At 41.1% G+C, this 18,828-nt stretch overlaps 1 protein-coding gene across 1 annotated transcript in view; it reads left to right on the top strand.

The window, feature by feature from the left end:
- The first annotated feature begins 883 nt into the window (after positions 1 to 883).
- Positions 884 to 18,828, top strand: part of LOC121372247 (centrosomal protein of 162 kDa-like) — a 53,795-nt gene continuing 35,850 nt past the window's right edge. The window contains exons 1-8 of the mRNA XM_041498539.1: positions 884 to 892; positions 1,862 to 2,062; positions 4,796 to 4,832; positions 13,059 to 13,199; positions 13,964 to 14,122; positions 16,453 to 16,593; positions 17,187 to 17,287; positions 17,701 to 17,730. Of these exons, the coding sequence (XP_041354473.1) occupies positions 884 to 892; positions 1,862 to 2,062; positions 4,796 to 4,832; positions 13,059 to 13,199; positions 13,964 to 14,122; positions 16,453 to 16,593; positions 17,187 to 17,287; positions 17,701 to 17,730 (819 nt within the window). The remainder of the gene's footprint in view (positions 893 to 1,861; positions 2,063 to 4,795; positions 4,833 to 13,058; positions 13,200 to 13,963; positions 14,123 to 16,452; positions 16,594 to 17,186; positions 17,288 to 17,700; positions 17,731 to 18,828) is intronic.

The raw sequence follows: 18,828 nt of genomic DNA, 5'->3' as shown, positions 1-18,828 counted from the left end.
ATGATTTGTTCAGCCAGTATTGTGTAATGAAGACAATGGCACTGAGAATGTGAAAAACACATGTTATTTGACCAGCATATGATTTGTTCAGCCAGTATTGTATAATGAAGACAATCGCACTGAGAATGTGAAAAACACATGTTATATGACCAGCATATGGTTTGTTCAGCCAGTATTGTATAATGAAGACAATCGCACTGAGAATGTGAAAAACACATGTTATATGACCAGCATATGATTTGTTCAGCCAGTATTGTATAATGAAGACAATGGCACTGAGAATGTGAAAAACACATGTTATATGACCAGCATATGATTTGTTCAGCCAGTATTGTGTAATGAAGACAGTGGCACTGAGAATGTGAAAAACACATGTTATATGACCAGCATATGATTTGTTCAGCCAGTATTGTGTAATGAAGACAATCACACAGAATGTGAAAAACACATGTTATATGACCAGCATATGATTTGTTCAGCCAGTATTGTATAATGAAGACAATGGCACTGAGAATGTGAAAAACACATGTTATATGACCAGCATATGATTTGTTCAGCCAGTATTGTGTAATGAAGACAATCACACAGAATGTGAAAAACACATGTTATATGACCAGCATATGGTTTGTTCAGCCAGTATTGTATAATGAAGACAATCGCACTGAGAATGTGAAAAACACATGTTATATGACCAGCATATGATTTGTTCAGCCAGTATTGTATAATGAAGACAATGGCACTGAGAATGTGAAAAACACATGTTATATGACCAGCATATGATTTGTTCAGCCAGTATTGTGTAGACAGTGAAAATAACAGAAACCCACGTCAGTACATAATTCATTACAATCTGAAAGTATTACAAGAAAAACAAGATGCAAGCATGTCTATTGTAATAATAAATATTGTTTGAACCATGTATCAGTGCAAAACCACATTGCGATGTTTTGAATAGTAACGTGATATAACTGTATTAAATATTAATTACATGGAGTCTAGTAATGTAGTGGGTGGACAAATGGATGAATTATTTGCTATTCAAAAATAAAAAACAGTTTATCAGGGCCTGTGCTTTTAAAACTATTGGAGACAGACTCCGAACTCTATTAGAATATTGAGTCTTTAAAGTTTCAGACCGCTAGCCACTTGGAGATTAAATTAGAGTCACAAATAAAATATCCCAGATCACGTCAAGACTCTTAAGAACCACTACAATCTCGAACCCAATAGAGTCCAGACTTAAAAGTTTAAGACTGAAGTCCAGACTCTAATTGAGACGTAATGTTTTATAAGCATGGAGCCTGATCGTAAAGAATTTCCTAGAATCCAAAGAAACAAATTCTTTTTTCAATTATAGGGTGTATACTACCAGATCAGATCCCATAGACGACAATAGTAACATATGTGCTAAAACTCATTCAATCAATCCACATATTCACCACAGATATAAATACTACCACCCCTCACCCTTAAAGTGAATCAGAAAACATTGGGGGTCAAGCTGCTCATTTCAGAGATAACGGGTAGTGTCCATGACTACCTTAGTTATGCACAAATTGTTTAAGTTTAGTACATTTTTTTACAGGTACCCCATTCATGTTTCAAGCACAAGGCTACTTGACACTGCAGTTCTAGATGAAATAAAATTGCATATATTTTTTTCCCAGATGAAACTAATTTTTTAAAAACAAACACTCACATTTATCACCAATCAGTGGACTTGTGGTATTAACTGCTCTATCAAAAGATGGGTGCACCTCGGACTTTGACCCAGCCAGAAGTTATTTGGTTTAGTACTACCTATAAATCAAACTAAGAATTTAAGAAGTACTGTAAATCTTCTTTCTGTTTTGCTGTTTAGGATCTGGAGGAGGAAGGCACGGTGGACTATGGTCAGCTGAACCAGGAGATGAGTCGGACAGAGTTTGGTTTGTCTCCGGGTGGAGTTGCTGCTGCCACCACGGCTGCCGGTAGTATAGGTGTTTTTGATGAATCAGGGGAGCCGCTACAAGAACAGCAGAATGAGCCGCTAAAGAAACCAGCGTTACTCTCAGCCGATAAGGTTAGTTTAGTAAGAAACTGAATGTTAAATGATACGTGTGTCTGACAGTCAAAATAGGTTGTTCATGTTTCTGGAGCTTGTCATTTTATCAGTGAAAATTGAATGTGATAATCATAGTATCAAGAGACCGATGATGTATTAACAGCTTCTTGCTTAAAATATACATTTTTAACAGATTAAGCATTTTTAGTTGTCCTTTTGATTGTAGTAGCTATAAATGCATTTTGTGTGAAACAGAATAGGTATACTTTGAGAAGTAGAGTCATTGACTTTAAGTTTGTCAATGTGAAAAACACATGTTATATGACCAGCATATGATTTGTTCAGCCAGTATTGTATAATGAAGACAATCACACTGAGAATGTGAAAAACACATGTTATATGACCAGCATATGATTTGTTCAGCCAGTATTGTGTAATGAAGACAATGGCACTGAGAATGTGAAAAACACATGTTATATGACCAGCATATGATTTGTTCATCCAGTATTGTGTAATGAAGACAATCACACAGAATGTGAAAAAACACATGTTATATGACCAGCATATGATTTGTTCAGCCAGTATTGTATAATGAAGACAATGGCACTGAGAATGTGAAAAACACATGTTATATGACCAGCATATGATTTGTTCAGCCAGTATTGTATAATGAAGACAATCACACAGAATGTGAAAAACACATGTTATATGACCAGCATATGATTTGTTCAGCCAGTATTGTGTAATGAAGACAATGGCACTGAGAATGTGAAAAACACATGTTATATGACCAGCATATGATTTGTTCAGCCAGTATTGTGTAATGAAGACAGTGGCACTGAGAATGTGAAAAACACATGTTATATGACCAGCATATGATTTGTTCAGCCAGTATTGTGTAATGAAGACAATCACACAGAATGTGAAAAACACATGTTATATGACCAGCATATGATTTGTTCAGCCAGTATTGTGTAATGAAGACAATGGCACTGAGAATGTGAAAAACACATGTTATTTGACCAGCATATGATTTGTTCAGCCAGTATTGTATAATGAAGACAATCGCACTGAGAATGTGAAAAACACATGTTATATGACCAGCATATGGTTTGTTCAGCCAGTATTGTATAATGAAGACAATCGCACTGAGAATGTGAAAAACACATGTTATATGACCAGCATATGATTTGTTCAGCCAGTATTGTATAATGAAGACAATGGCACTGAGAATGTGAAAAACACATGTTATATGACCAGCATATGATTTGTTCAGCCAGTATTGTGTAATGAAGACAGTGGCACTGAGAATGTGAAAAACACATGTTATATGACCAGCATATGATTTGTTCAGCCAGTATTGTGTAATGAAGACAATCACACAGAATGTGAAAAACACATGTTATATGACCAGCATATGATTTGTTCAGCCAGTATTGTATAATGAAGACAATGGCACTGAGAATGTGAAAAACACATGTTATATGACCAGCATATGATTTGTTCAGCCAGTATTGTGTAATGAAGACAATCACACAGAATGTGAAAAACACATGTTATATGACCAGCATATGGTTTGTTCAGCCAGTATTGTATAATGAAGACAATCGCACTGAGAATGTGAAAAACACATGTTATATGACCAGCATATGATTTGTTCAGCCAGTATTGTATAATGAAGACAATGGCACTGAGAATGTGAAAAACACATGTTATATGACCAGCATATGATTTGTTCAGCCAGTATTGTGTAATGAAGACAGTGGCACTGAGAATGTGAAAAACACATGTTATATGACCAGCATATGATTTGTTCAGCCAGTATTGTATAATGAAGACAATCGCACTGAGAATGTGAAAAACACATGTTATATGACCAGCATATGATTTGTTCAGCCAGTATTGTATAATGAAGACAATGGCACTGAGAATGTGAAAAACACATGTTATATGACCAGCATATGATTTGTTCAGCCAGTATTGTGTAATGAAGACAGTGGCACTGAGAATGTGAAAAACACATGTTATATGACCAGCATATGATTTGTTCAGCCAGTATTGTGTAATGAAGACAATGGCACTGAGAATGTGAAAAACACATGTTATATGACCAGCATATGATTTGTTCAGCCAGTATTGTGTAATGAAGACAATCACACAGAATGTGAAAAACACATGTTATATGATTTGTTCAGCCAGTATTGTATAATGAAGACAATGGCACTGAGAATGTGAAAAACACATGTTATATGACCAGCATATGGTTTGTTCAGCCAGTATTGTATAATGAAGACAGTCACACTGAGAATGTGAAAAACACATGTTATATGACCAGCATATGATTTGTTCAGCCAGTATTGTATAATGAAGACAATGGCACTGAGAATGTGAAAAACACATGTTATATGACCAGCATATGGTTTGTTCAGCCAGTATTGTGTAATGAAGACAGTCACACTGAGAATGTGAAAAACACATGTTATATGACCAGCATATGATTTGTTCAGCCAGTATTGTATAATGAAGACAATGGCACTGAGAATGTGAAAAATGCATGTTACATGACCAGCATATGATTTGTTCAGCCAGTATTGTATAATGAAGACAATCACACTGAGAATGATAGAAGTGTTCTACAATAAGTAGTTTAATTTGAAGATTTATTTTTATGAATCACTTGAGCAAACAATTGGACTAGCAAGTTATTCTTTTAGATATGTTACTTTAATTCAATAATTCTTTTACTTTCAGGATTCTTCCCAAGCCAAGCCGAGTATGCTGTCAAAAGGTAAACATTACTCCAGACTTAAAAGCAAGTGGTAAATTATAAAGATTCTGCAACCCTTAGCTTTTAATTTTCTTTTGATCCATGATGACTTATTGAAATACCTACACATTGACCTACTATTAACTAATAGGGCCTGTATTTTTGACATGTAAACAGCTGTTACTTGTACACATGTATAAGCATAGCATTGTTCATGTTAGTGTCTGTTGTGAGCTGTTTGTGGCAGTAAAGAAGAAGTTTGTTTTGTTTAATGACACCACTAGAGCACATTGATTAATTAATCATCGGCTATTGGATGTCAAACATTTGGTATTTCTGACTCAAAGTCATCAGAGGAAACCTGCTACATTTTTCTTAATGCAGCAAGGGATCTTTTATATGCACTTTCCCAAGGACAGGAAAGCACATACCACGGTGTTTGACCAGTTGTGGTGCATTGGTTAGAATGCGAAAAAAACCAATCAGTTGAACAGATCCATTTAGGTAGTTCGATCCTGCGATGCAAGAACCTCAAGCGAGCACTCAACCGACTGAGCTAAATCCCGCCCCATTGGCAGTAAAGAATTGTTGTGTGACGGGTACAGTATAATGGTTTAATGTCAGTGGCAGTAAAGAATTGTTGTGTGACTGGTACAGTATAACTGTTTAATGTCAGTGGCAGTAAAGAATTGTGTGACTGGTACAGTATAACTGTTTAATGTCAGTGGCAGTAAAGAATTGTTGTGTGACTGGTACAGTATAACTGTTTAATGTCAGTGGCAGTAAAGAATTGTTGTGTGACTGGTACAGTATAACTGTTTAATTTCAGTGGCAGTAAAGAATTGTTGTGTGACTGGTACAGTATAACTGTTTAATGTCAGTGGCAGTAAAGAATTGTTGTGTGACTGGTACAGTATAACTGTTTAATTTCAGTGGCAGTAAAGAATTGTTGTGTGACTGGTACAGTATAACTGTTTAATGTCAGTGGCAGTAAAGAATTGTTGTGTGACTGGTACAGTATAACTGTTTAATGTCAGTGGCAGTAAAGAATTGTGTGACTGGTACAGTATAACTGTTTAATGCCAGTGGCAGTAAAGAATTGTGTGACTGGTACAGTATAACTGTTTAATGTCAGTGTCAGTAAAGAATTGTTGTGTGACTGGTACAGTATAACTGTTTAATGTCAGTGTCAGTAAAGAATTGTTGTGTGACTGGTACAGTATAACTGTTTAATTTCAGTGTCAGTAAAGAATTGTTGTGTGACTGGTACAGTATAACTGTTTAATGTCAGTGTCAGTAAAGAATTGTTGTGTGACTGGTACAGTATAACTGTTTAATGTCAGTGGCAGTAAAGAATTGTTGTGTGACTGGTACAGTATAACTGTTTAATGTCAGTGGCAGTTGTCAGTGGCAGGAAAGAGTTATTATATATGTAGTGTTTTGATTTAGTGTCTGTTCTGAGCTGTCAACGGCAGTAAAGGGCATATCTACGTCATTAAAGAGTGACAACTGAATCTAACATTTTTATGTACCTAAATATATAACAAAATGCTAATATTATTTCCTGACTTTTCATTCACTGTTGCATATACTTGATTAACAGTTAAATAAATTCATACATATTTTCATGCATTACAACGGTCATTACTGTTAGAGGGTGACCTCTGTGGATAATTCGCATGGAATTGCCCTAAAGCTTTGTAACACTAACAGTTACGCATTGTGATTTCAGTGTTTGTTGTCAGTGGCAGTAAAGCATTGTTAAGTATTGTGATTTCAGTGTTTGTTGTCACTGGCAGTAAAGCATTGTTAAGTATTGTGATTTCAGTGTTTGTTGTCAGTGGCAGTAAAGCATTGTTAAGTATTGTGATTTCAGTGTTTGTTGTCAGTGGCAGTAAAGCATTGTTAAGTATTGTGATTTCAGTGTTTGTTGTCAGTGGCAGTAAAGCATTGTTAATTTCTATAGACATTACCTGTCCTCAAACAAGTGCACCTCCCCCCCACGCAAGTGGTCTGGTCCGAACATCCCAACAGCCAATGGGATGGCCTAAATTCTTCTACTGTATACTGCTCTCTAGTTCCGGTCACATGACTGTAACTTTCTTCTTTTTCTCTTCGCGAAAGGGTCTGGACGTCTTTTGTTTGGCTCTGTTTTGGAGTCAACTTTTTTTATAAGACCTTTGGTTTTGTATTCGTGTTGGGTGAAATGTTTTTCACCTTATATTCGTTAGCTTCGTATAGCTTCGTATGTTCTTCGCGTATTCGCTTGACTTTCAAGCGTTATTACATGAAATGTTGTTATATTGCCGGTTGTCGTGTCGGACGCCATTTGCAAAATGGCGTCTGTATTGACTGGCTTGGTGTTAGGTGGAATGTTTTTTTTTTCCACCTTATTCGTTACCTTTCGTATGTTTCGCGTATTTCGCTTGACTTGCCAAGTGTTAATTACATGAAATGTTATTATATTGCCGGTTGTCGTGTCGGACGCCATTTGCAAAATGGCGTCTTTGTTGACCGACTTTGTGTTTGTGTCATGGTTTCTTTTCTTTCTCTTTCACAGATTGAAAACTTATTATCATGTCAGATGTTAATGTTCAGCGTCAGGTACGAGCGTGCCTACGCTGTAAGAAGTTCACTGCAGGCGGCGACCCTCATGAATTATGTCCGGGTTGCCGTGTTCCTTGTAGCCTCTCTTCGAGATGCGACCTGTGTTCGGGCCTGTCTACTGTCGAGTTCGCGGCTTACTTGAAGGTGCTGTCGGCGAGAGCCAAGAAAGTGGAATCTTCGCCGTCAATTGCGGACTCCATAGCAGATGTATTACGTTCGATGCTACCTACTATGCTGAAAGAGACTATGGCGTCAATGGCGGCCTTACCACAACCGGCGGGTTTGGGACCAGGTCCGGTTCAAGTCCCCTCTTCGGGGGGTGCGGCTCCAGGATGCAAGACTTCAGATGACAGGCCTGCAGTTACTACGCAGCCCTCGGACAAGCCGACTCAATCAGTTAGGCGTTCCACGGCCTCCAAGGATCACCGATCTTCAAAGTCATCTTCGGCGCAGCGGAGCCGGGAACGGAGCCGGGCTCGTAGCCGTTCCCCACGACCTGCACGTCTCCCTACGGGTTCCGTGGATCGGCAGCGCAGACCTTCTATTGACGCTTCAGAGGGTTCTCGACGGGACCGTCCACGGTCCGGTTCACCAGTGAATTCTGTTTCGGCGGATCGATTAGCCTGTGCTCGAGTGCTTCGAGACTTTGGAGATGCAGCGCCTACAGCGGTTTCCGTCATTGATGAGACTGAATCTTCTGATCATATGAATATGAGGGATTGCTTGGCGGCAGTCTATGATATGTTGCCGTCCTTGCCACATCCACCAACGCCGTCCAAGAAGGGACCGACACCGATGATAGCGACTGATGTCCCTCCGGAAGATGTGGTGATCCGTTCCTTGGCTGCCGGTACACTCGTATCCGAGGTGGCGACGGATTTAGACCGCACTTTTAAAGACACAGCGTCTTTCGTCGCCTTCCCGACTTGGGGTCACCGTATGTATCCGGTATTTGACATGACCTTTACAGATGTAGCTCCGTCCTTGGATGAAGACGTTCACCGTCTTGGGAAGTCGTCAACCGTGGATTTGACAGACAAACAAGTACAAGCCATGGATACTGCCCAGAGACGTTGCTTGTTTGTATTATCTTATTTGGACGTTTTCCTTGCGGCGATGGCCACCCAGGCAAAAGATGCACGGTGCTACGCGCTATTTCAGCAATCAGCGCAGATGCTAGCTTTCCTGACGTCTTCGGTGACTTCGATGTCCTCGATGTTAATGCAATATCGTCGCCAGGCTTATTTAAAGAGATCCACTTTGGATTTTCAGCATAAGAAGGAGCTGTTAGCTCAACCGTGGTCAGCAACTAAGCTTTTTGCAGGCAAAATTTCTGAGGTGGTGAAGGCCAATGATAAGGACCAACAGTCGACAGCAACTGTCAAAGCGTTGCAACTTATTTCAACATTGGAATCTACAAAGCGGAAGTCTACATTCACACCACAACCACCATCTAAACGCTGGAGAGGTTCCTTTCGAGGTCAACCTTCTCGAAGGTTTCCGGTCAGACGACCATCCGGTCCGCCAGCTCGGACCCAGGGGAAGCCTGGTCGACGTTGACGCCAGCCAACAGATCGTGGACTGCTCAGATTGCTTCAACCTACGCCTGCCCCTGATTTTGAACCAGAACAACGATTCGGTTTTGACGCTTCCGGTGTGTACCACACCGGTCGAAAGATCCATGGTCGGAAGTCGACTTCGCCGTTATTGGCGAAACTGGCAGACACTTTGCCAAGATCCGTTTGTCACGTCGATCTTGAAGACAGGGTATCGTCTGCAATTGTCTGCCATCCCTCCATTGACCACTTCACCTCGAGAACCGCGGCATTCCGTTGCGCAAATCAAGGTTCTACAGGAGTCCGTCAACAAGCTGGTGGAGAAGGGAGCCGTTCGCAGCATTTCGGAAGTACAATTAACACCCGGATTTTACTCGGACATCTTTCTCGTACCAAAGAAAGATTCTCCAGAGCTGCGAATGATTCACAACTTGGCGGTCTTCAACGACCGCTATCTGTCTCCTCCTCCGACCTTCAAGATGTTAACGTTGCGAGATATCATAGCCGTGATCAGACCGGGGGATTGGCTTGCCTCGCTAGATCTCAAGGACGCCTACCTGCACGTTCCGATGCATGCCGATTTCCATCACTACCTACGGTTTGTGCTACAGGGTCGGCATTACGAATGGAAAGTCCTGCCCTTTGGGATATCCATAGCGCCATGGCTGTTCACCAGAATCACGACTCCGATGTCACGCTTCCTGCATCGCAGAGGTATATCCTTTTACCCATACCTCGACGATTGCCTGATGAGGTGTCACAGCAAGACAGGGCTGACTGCACATGTTGCCTTCATCATGGACTTTCTCAAGCAGCTGGGTTGGATTATCAACATCGAGAAATCTCGACTGGCTCCCACACAGTCTCTACAGTTCATAGGCGCTTGGCTTCGACCCGACCTGGGCCTCGTTCAAGTTCCCTTAGACCGTTGGGAGAAGATCCAGACCATGATTGTCATAGCCCTCACCGCTCCAATGACCTTCCGCGGTTGGCAGAGTCTCCTGGGTCTCCTCACTTCTGCCCAGGATTTGACACTCAGAGGTCGTCTCCAGTTGCGGCGCTTGCAGATGTTTCTCAACCCGTTTGTTCGTTTCAACAATCCGGACTTGATCATCTCACTTCCAGACGATCTACGCTCCAGCCTGCAGTGGTGGCAGCTCCGATCGAACGTCTTAGAAGGTGTCTCTATGCGGGCCTTCATAGCCACTCATCACCTATTCGTCGACGCGTCACTGGAAGGTTGGGGAGCCCATCTAAGCAACCAGACTACTTCAGGGCTGTGGTCTCCCGTCGAACTTGGACTCCACATCAACCTGTTAGAGTTGTTGGCAGTCTACTACGCTATCCTTCATTGGCGACAGATGTTGACGGAAGCCTCTCTCATGGTGGCCACAGACAGTACGACCGCGGCGGCTTACATCAATCGTCAGGGCGGAACTCACTCCAGCAGTCTGCTGCAGTTGACTTATCGTCTCTACAAGCTGGTCGACGAAATTCCGTTGCAACTTCGGGCTCGTCATATTCCAGGGGTTTGCAATGTACTAGCCGACACTTTGTCCCGGCCGTCGTCTCCACAGCCGACGGAGTGGATGCTCCATCCGGAAGCGTTTCGATGGGTGTGCGACAGACTTTGGACACCAAACATCGATCTTTTCGCCACACGATTCAACCATCAGCTGAGGGTTTACGTGTCTCCGGTGCCGGATCCCGAAGCTCTGGATCTCGACGCATTGGCCATCAGCTGGGAACAGATGGACGCGTACGCTTTTCCTCCACCAATCCTCCTTCCAAGGGTGCTTCAGAGGTTTCAGCTGTACCATTGTCGCCTGTTGCTCATTGCTCCGATGTGGCCATCCAGGATGTGGTATCCAGATCTAATACGTCTTGCCGATCCACATCCTTTACCGCTGCCAGACTGGGATCATCTGTTGCTGCATCCCACGTCAAGACTGTACCATCCACGTCCGCAGTTGTTCCAACTGCACGCGTGGACTTTATCTCCAAGAGTTTGAGGAAGAAAGGTTTTTCTTCACAGTCTACGGCGGCCATTTTGAAAGCGCACAGATCATCTACTACTGCGGCTTACAACGTCAGATGGCTTTGCTTTCACCGATGGTGTGTTAGAAAAAAGATCAAACCTCAGACGATACAGATACCTCGTCTTGCTGATTTTTTGCTATATCTGCGGACCACTTTACGATTGAAGGGGTCTACCATCGCTGGGTACGTTTCGGTCATCGCTACTGTTCGTGATGTAACTACTGGAACGAAGTTATCGGGTATTCCTGAGATCCATAAAATGATCAAAGGTTTTCGCCTTGAAGATCAAGTACACCGGTTTCGGCCACCAAGATGGGACCTGAATTTGGTGTTACGAGCGTTATCGACTGCACCTTATGAGCCGATCGAGTCCTCTTCCCTGCAAGATTTGACACGGAAGACGGTGTTTTTACTCGGTTTCGCCACAGCTGCTCGTGTCTCAGAACTTCATGCTCTTGATGTCGATTTGGTACGTTTTCACCGAGATCGGCGTGCAGTCAACTTGGGGTTACTCATGAACTTTATTGCAAAGAATCAGTTACCAGACCAAGCGCCTCGCTCGTATGTTGTGCAGGCCCTCTCCTCTATCGTTGGTCCGGCGGACGTTGAGGACTTGGCGTTGTGCCCTGTTAGAGCCTTGCACCAGTACATCGAGAGGACCAGATCTTTTCGACAACATCGTAAAAGACTTTTCCTTTCCTGTAACCAGAGTCGGTTGAGGGATATTACCAAGAACACGGTGGCCACCTGGATCCGGTCTTCTATCCTGACCGCGTATCAGAAGGAGGGTTTACCTGCTCCGTCTGCTTCCAATCCGCATGAACTTCGTGCCTTGGCTGCCACGATGTCCCTGCATTGCAACACATCCATTCAGCACATCATCACTGGCTGTTTCTGGGCGACGGACTCCATCTTTGCCAACTATTATCTGAGGGATATCTCCACAGAAGACGTTGAGGGGTTCCATCATCTGGGTCCGGTTGTTGCTGCACAGACTCTGTTGAATACAAGCCATCCTCGTCGCCGTTGATGTCTGTCTGATTCTGGGCTGCATACCGAGATGTCCACCGAATCGACAGGTGAGGATTGCTTAGACTTTTGTTCTTTTGCACAGTTCACGCACTGGTGCCGGAACTTTTGTCTCGATAACCTTAACCCTTCACTGCATGTGGTTATTGGCTGTCGTTATTGAACTAACAGATCTTTGGTGTACTAGACAGAAAACATTCGGGGGTCTTGTTTTGTTCAATGTTCTGACGGATGCACCTCATTAGGTTGTCGCTTGTTATTGAAAAACTATAACACTTCAATACGTGAGGGTTACCTAACACCTGCATCCCTGGTGGCTACGTCTTCCCACCCTGTCAGAACCAGCATAAGATGTGGCTTCCGCCTCCTGGTTCATGTGTTCTAGGAGCCGTACCGCCACTGCTGACGGATGCCACCATTCTGGTTGTTGTTACTAACATCACCTGCATTGGTCTGTGACGGGCATCCCTAGGAGGAGGGTTTACCAAGGTTGGCCTTATTCTTCCACTAGTCAGCCTCTTTCCGGTTGGGGAGTTATCACAAGCATCTACGGATCTCGGCACCCACCACCATCTGTTGAATGCTGCACTTGTTTGAGGACAGGTAATGTCTATAGAAATGGAGAAAACTTGAGTGTTTTCTCTTTTATAGATACATTACCTGTCCTCAAGATTCATCCCGCCCGGGCCTCCCCGCTTCCTGTTCTCCGTGCGATGCGCTCATGGAAAAAGAAGGAAGTTACAGTCATGTGACCGGAACTAGAGAGCAGTATACAGTAGAAGAATTTAGGCCATCCCATTGGCTGTTGGGATGTTCGGACCAGACCACTTGCGTGGGGGGGAGGTGCACTTGTTTGAGGACAGGTAATGTATCTATAAAAGAGAAAACACTCAAGTTTTCTCCAGTATTGTGATTTCAGTGTTTGTTGTCAGTGGCAGTAAAGCATTGTTAAGTATTGTGATTTCAGTGTTTGTTGTCAGTGGCAGTAAAGCATTGTTACCTATTGTGATTTCAGTGTCTCTGCTCGACTCCCTTGACTCGACCCTGAACACGACGACCTCGCCCAAGGCCAGTATGCCCGGTGAGAAGACGAGAGAGGGCGCCACCGGAGAACACCAGGCGGGAGCCGACATGCTCAAGACTCGCACGGGCACAGGTAGGTCTTTCAGTTGAATTAGCGTGGACAACTTTATAAAACAAATATTTCTTTTTAGTAATATTAAGCCTCACTCGTTTTACGTATACTTAATTAGTTTTAGCAAATGTGTAAATTGGAGATTGTAATTGAAAGTAGGAAATTGAGAATGTGATCATGGGTACATGTGTTTTGTCCATTCATATTCACGATACAACACGTCTTTATCAGAAAAAAGGGTTATGTGGGTTACAAATTAAGGTTTCTTTCTTCACAATTACAATTTGAAGAAAAAATAAACTGTCTTTAACCACATTATTTATTTTCTTTAACTGACATTCATTAAATTTGGCAGTTTAAAATCAATAACACAGGAATTCTATTATGGCATGTTTTTGTATTCTGAAACTTGGGATCAGTGATAGAATGCTTGCTTAGCTACGTTTTTTCAATCCCAGCCTATTCCTCACAACATATATCTTAGCCCATAGAATACGCTCTTCTGTCTATGGGAAAGTGCTGTATAAAAGATCCCTTACTGCTATTTATTAGTAGCCTATGTGGCATCATTACACCCCCCCCCTCTCTCTGTCTCTGATTCTCTCTCTCTCTCTCACTCTCTCTCTCTCTCTCTCTCTCTCTCTATCTCTCTCTCTCTCTCTCTATCTCTCTCTATCTCTCTCTCTCTCTCTCTCTCTCTGTAAACCATATTGAAATAACCACATTAGATACCTAATGACAGTAGGTTAAATGCGTCATTAAACAGATTTTCCTTCTGTTTTCAGGCATGGGTACGAACACGAGTAAGGAGATAGAAGCTCTGCATGAAGCTCTTCGAGAGGTGGGTCTCTCCACGACATACCGGCCGGACGGTGACATCCTCGCATTGCCGCAGGACGCCGGCACGGGGGACGCCGGACACAACATTGGTGATATTAATAATGGTGAGCACTGGGTAGGTTAGAACTGAGGCTTGTTCAGGAGGATTAGCGATCACACAGGGGATGTAGACACAACATGGGTAAGATTAATAATGGTGATGGTGGGAGCACTGGGTGGGTTAGAACTGAGGCTTGTTCAGAAGGTGGGTGATCGCTAGACTAGTTTTTGTGCCTAACGTTAGATGAATGTGATGTGATAGAAGACTGTGGTACCAGTCAAATTGTACACTGGTTTTTGTGCCTAAAGTTAGATGAATGTGATGTGATAGAAGACTGTGGTACCAGTCAAATTGTACACTGGTTTTTGTGCCTAACGTTAGATGAATGTGATGTGATAGAAGACTGTGGTACCAGTCAAATTGTACACTGGTTTTTGTGCCTAACGTTAGATGAATGTGATGTGATAGAAGACTGTGGTACCAGTCAAATTGTACACTGGTTTTTGTGCCTAACGTTAGATGAATGTGATGTGATAGAAGACGGTGGTACCAGTCAAATTGTACACTGGTTTTTGTGCCTAACGTTAGATGAATGTGATGTGATAGAATAAGGTGGTACCAGTCAAATTGTTTGCAAGTGCCCACCCTCCTGAACATGCTACTAATCCTCCAGACATTGGACACTTTAGAGTGTAGGATGTAGATTAGTGGTAGAGTGCTTGCCAGAGGTGTGATCGGTCATAGGATTGACTGCCTTTGATGACTTGGGAACAGTTTGTTCAGTGTCGTGTCATGTTTCACTACGCAAGTCTCAGAGAATTTTAAAACATTAAACAGTAGTTGCTAATCAATTTTTAATTGACTACAAATATCGCCAATCATTATTTTGTAGATGACAAAATGTTCCCTGTGATTTAGAGATTTTGTCCTGTCTCAACTAGTACCTCACGACTCGTACATCATAGGCTGTGCTATTGACTGTTCTATCTGTTAGAAAGTGTATATATAAATGGTACATTGCTTCATTTAGGATGGAATTGCATATGTGGATGCAGTGGGTTTCCTGTCACGCTTGACCATGTATTAGAAACCAAAGAGTCTTAGTTTAAAATGTGTGCTGAGATGTTATTAAACCAATAGTCCTTTCCTTTCTGACATATTTCACAATACTTCTCTCGGTGACACATGCTTATATATATTTCTTACACACCAATTGATACCATACGTTAAAAAAATGTGTTGTTTATTTGTCATTTAATATCATGGAAGTTATTAGAAGTTATGAATGAAAAAATAGAATTATTTTGTTGTGTTATGTGCATGTGGTTTGTGTGTTTGTGAACGTTTTATGAACTAAAATAGAATTGCTTATTGGTTGAAAAATGGTATTCACCTTCGTTCAGTAGAATGCATAGAATGTTTAGATGCATAATATGTCCATAAATATATCTGTCCTTTTGTTATAATATGATTACCAAATGACATAGCATGCCAGTAGATTAATATTATAACACATTAAAATATATTCTTGGATCACAAGTATCGGACATTACTAAATGTAATTATACTAAAAGGCAAAAGTTATTGTGACATGGATTGTTTGGAGTAATAAATTTGTGAATGCATTTATGGATGTAAACCAGAGAAAATGCATGAAACAGCTCGAAGAAATGTAACCAAACAGTTGTTGCAGCAATTGCATGCTTTGTGCAAGAAACATGGAATATTCAGAAGAAATCTTGTCCTGTGTTCACCATAAAAGGCCAGACATTCATTCGCAAATCATTGCCACTCTGTGCAGCCTTCAGAAGTCCAGAAGTCATAAAAACACCATTAGTGAACTGTTTGATGCAATTTCGTCATGCCACGCCTCAGTGAAAATGACAGAGATGCATTCATAGGGATGCTTGAATCTGGTTCCTCGCACGTCAAATCAACATTCACAGAAACACCATATGGCACTTATGGCAACGATATCAACAAAACAACCATGTCAGGGACCGTCCCCATAGCGGCCTACCACCCGTGATAACCCCTCACCAAGACACATGGATCCTAACTACGTATCTGCGAAACAGGCATTCCCAGGAACTTTCTCCAGCATTTAGTGGCCTCAATGAGATGACGGTGCCAGGCCTGTATCATTGCTAAAGGTGAACACACTTGTTATTGACTGTGTGGACTTCACTCTGGACCCCCTCTAGTGATGTGGCACATTTGCATGGACTATTGCTCGTTTCCAAACCTTTGGACATTTCTCTTTCCATGTTATAACGTTTCATACATGGCAGTAAAAACTTATCATCAATTATCTTTCTTTTGTGTGTCACAATAACTTTTGCCTTTTAGTATATTAGAGCTGAGTTTTAAATTTTTATTTTTATTTTTCCAAAGGTAAAGAGAGAAGTGTTGATGATATAGTTCACGAAATGGAGGACTTGGAGAACAAGATGAGGGACAGAAATAATTCTGTCAATGATGTCCAGTTGATTAGTGACTACAAGAGTCCTAACAGTCCAAGCAGCGCTAGTAAACGTAAGGAAATATTGTGTATTGTCATTACTGTGTACAGGAGATTTCACAATACACCAGTCCAAGCAGCGCTAGTAAACGTAAGGAAATATTGTGTATTGTCATCACTGTGTACAAGAGATTTCACAATACAACAGTCCAAGCAGCGCTAATAGACGTAAGAAAATATTGTGTATTGTCATTACTGTGTACAAGAGATTTCACAATAGAACAGTCCAAGCAGCGTTAATAGACGTAAGAAAATATTGTGTATTGTCACTGTTATGTACCAGTTTCATCCACATAATGCTAACAAATATTTTTATATCACAGATGGTGTTTCTGGGTTGAGCCAAAATTTCAATGATTCTGATTTTTTGTAAGACCTTTGAAACATTCTGTTGAATAATGGGAAGTTTAACAAACAAGAAGACTCCAGACTTATCACAAATATAAGCACATGCTTGTGTCCAGATAAAAAAAAATTAAATGTGTATTAGGGGAGTACTGGACAAATTTATAAGTGATTTTCCACATAGAAATAAATTTTACACAATGTTATAAGAATAAATATTGTAATTGTCAGATAAATGTGTTCTACTGGTTTCTTTTCTCAGAATTGCAAGGTCAGTCCCGACTGGAAGATGATCACAAACAGGGAGGGTTTGACCACTCGCACACAGACGACACAGAGTTGTACGATCCCGTCACTGCCGTGGTCAGTATCAGTTGTCTCCCTTGTGTCAAACTCACACCACTGATTAGCTTTATCTTGCAATGTCAGCAGTTATTCTGTTATACTTTTCTCTTGTTTTTTTTTTGTTTTTACACTATCAGTTCATCTTCAGTATTTGGTTAGTTGTTCTAGTTTCTCTTTCAGTTTTATTGCAGCTGTACACATGTCCAATATCTGATGTTTTACTCTATTTTCTGGGGGGTTTTACTTAGAGATTTATAAATTTTGGTATGCAGTGAGTAGTTGTACCAGTTGTTTTTTTCCCTTTAAAAGCCAGTTTTATAATTATAGAATCCGATGGACTGTAAGTAATTGGTTATTTATTTTGACCAGATCCTTCCTTGCACACTTAATTATTGTTTCGTTTATGTTTTACTCTGTGCTATGTTTTCAAGGGTGATGTGCGTCGCGTGATGTCTTTGAGAGTAAGTATGCATGGACTTGGTGTGTGTGTTGGCTTCATTAAAGGAGCTTTATCACAGTGGCATGTTGGTGGCTTTCCACTAAAAATAGTTAATATTGTCAAATAAAATTTTTACAACCAAATAACTTCATTTTCTCATAGAAAAAAACAACAATCTGATATGTGAGAGATGATTTTTTTTGGTGGATTTCCGCCGAATCTCAAATATCAGCACTATCCAAAAACTGTTCCTGTTTTGATCTGTGATGAAAAGCTTACAGATAGTAGCTCCCTACTTTTTGATGTTTTCAGAATCTTTTTTCACTGTAATTTTATTTGGGCAGGTTGCTGTGTACAGGGGGGAGGGGGAGGGGAACCCTTTTTTCCCAGTCTGGGACTGATTCTCGATCTCCGAGACGGATATTATTTTTTTTAAACATATGTTTTCCGGTCTCACTTCTGTCATTCTTTTCGATCCGAAGCATATGTCCGTTTTTATTATTAAAAGAAAGTATGCTTTTTGGCAGTGCATCAGCACTTGTTTATTTGTTTATTATGAGAAAGTATGTAAAACTAGTCACAAAATAAACAATAGAGTTACTAGACATTATATGCTTCAACAGTCAGTAGCACATTTTACTGTTAAATTTAGCATCGGTGATGGATGTGGTCCGGTCTAGACGAACATGACTTTGTAGTGCCAGTGTTGCTTCGAACGCTTAGATACGTAACACGTAATTAGTATCTATGATAGATATTCCTCAAGTCTTTCACCATTCATCCGCAACTGTGTACAATGCCCGTGCTCATGAGGCGACACTGATATCGCTTTAGAGGTAATGTCAGGGTGAAGTCAAGTTGATGAAGGTGAAGTTTTGGCTCACTTCGCCTGCTGGCGTGAGGCCTGAGTATATTGTATGTGTGTGCTAGTTTTATTAAGCCTTAATGAAAATATGAAAATAGAATTACATGTGATTATATATTGTGTGTGTGTTATTAGCAAAAGAATAAATATGGATGGATTGGGTGTATTTTGGCCTTATTAATTATAATGTTGATGAAAATATACTAAATGTAATAAACGTGTGAGTGTGTGTGTTGTTTTCTAACCAATGTAGGC

The sequence above is a fragment of the Gigantopelta aegis genome, chromosome 4 (assembly GCF_016097555.1).
Source record: "Gigantopelta aegis isolate Gae_Host chromosome 4, Gae_host_genome, whole genome shotgun sequence".
NCBI classification, from domain to species: Eukaryota; Metazoa; Mollusca; class Gastropoda; order Neomphalida; family Peltospiridae; genus Gigantopelta; species Gigantopelta aegis.
Note: the sequence above shows the minus strand (reverse complement) of the source record. Positions and strands in the feature narration are given on the sequence as shown.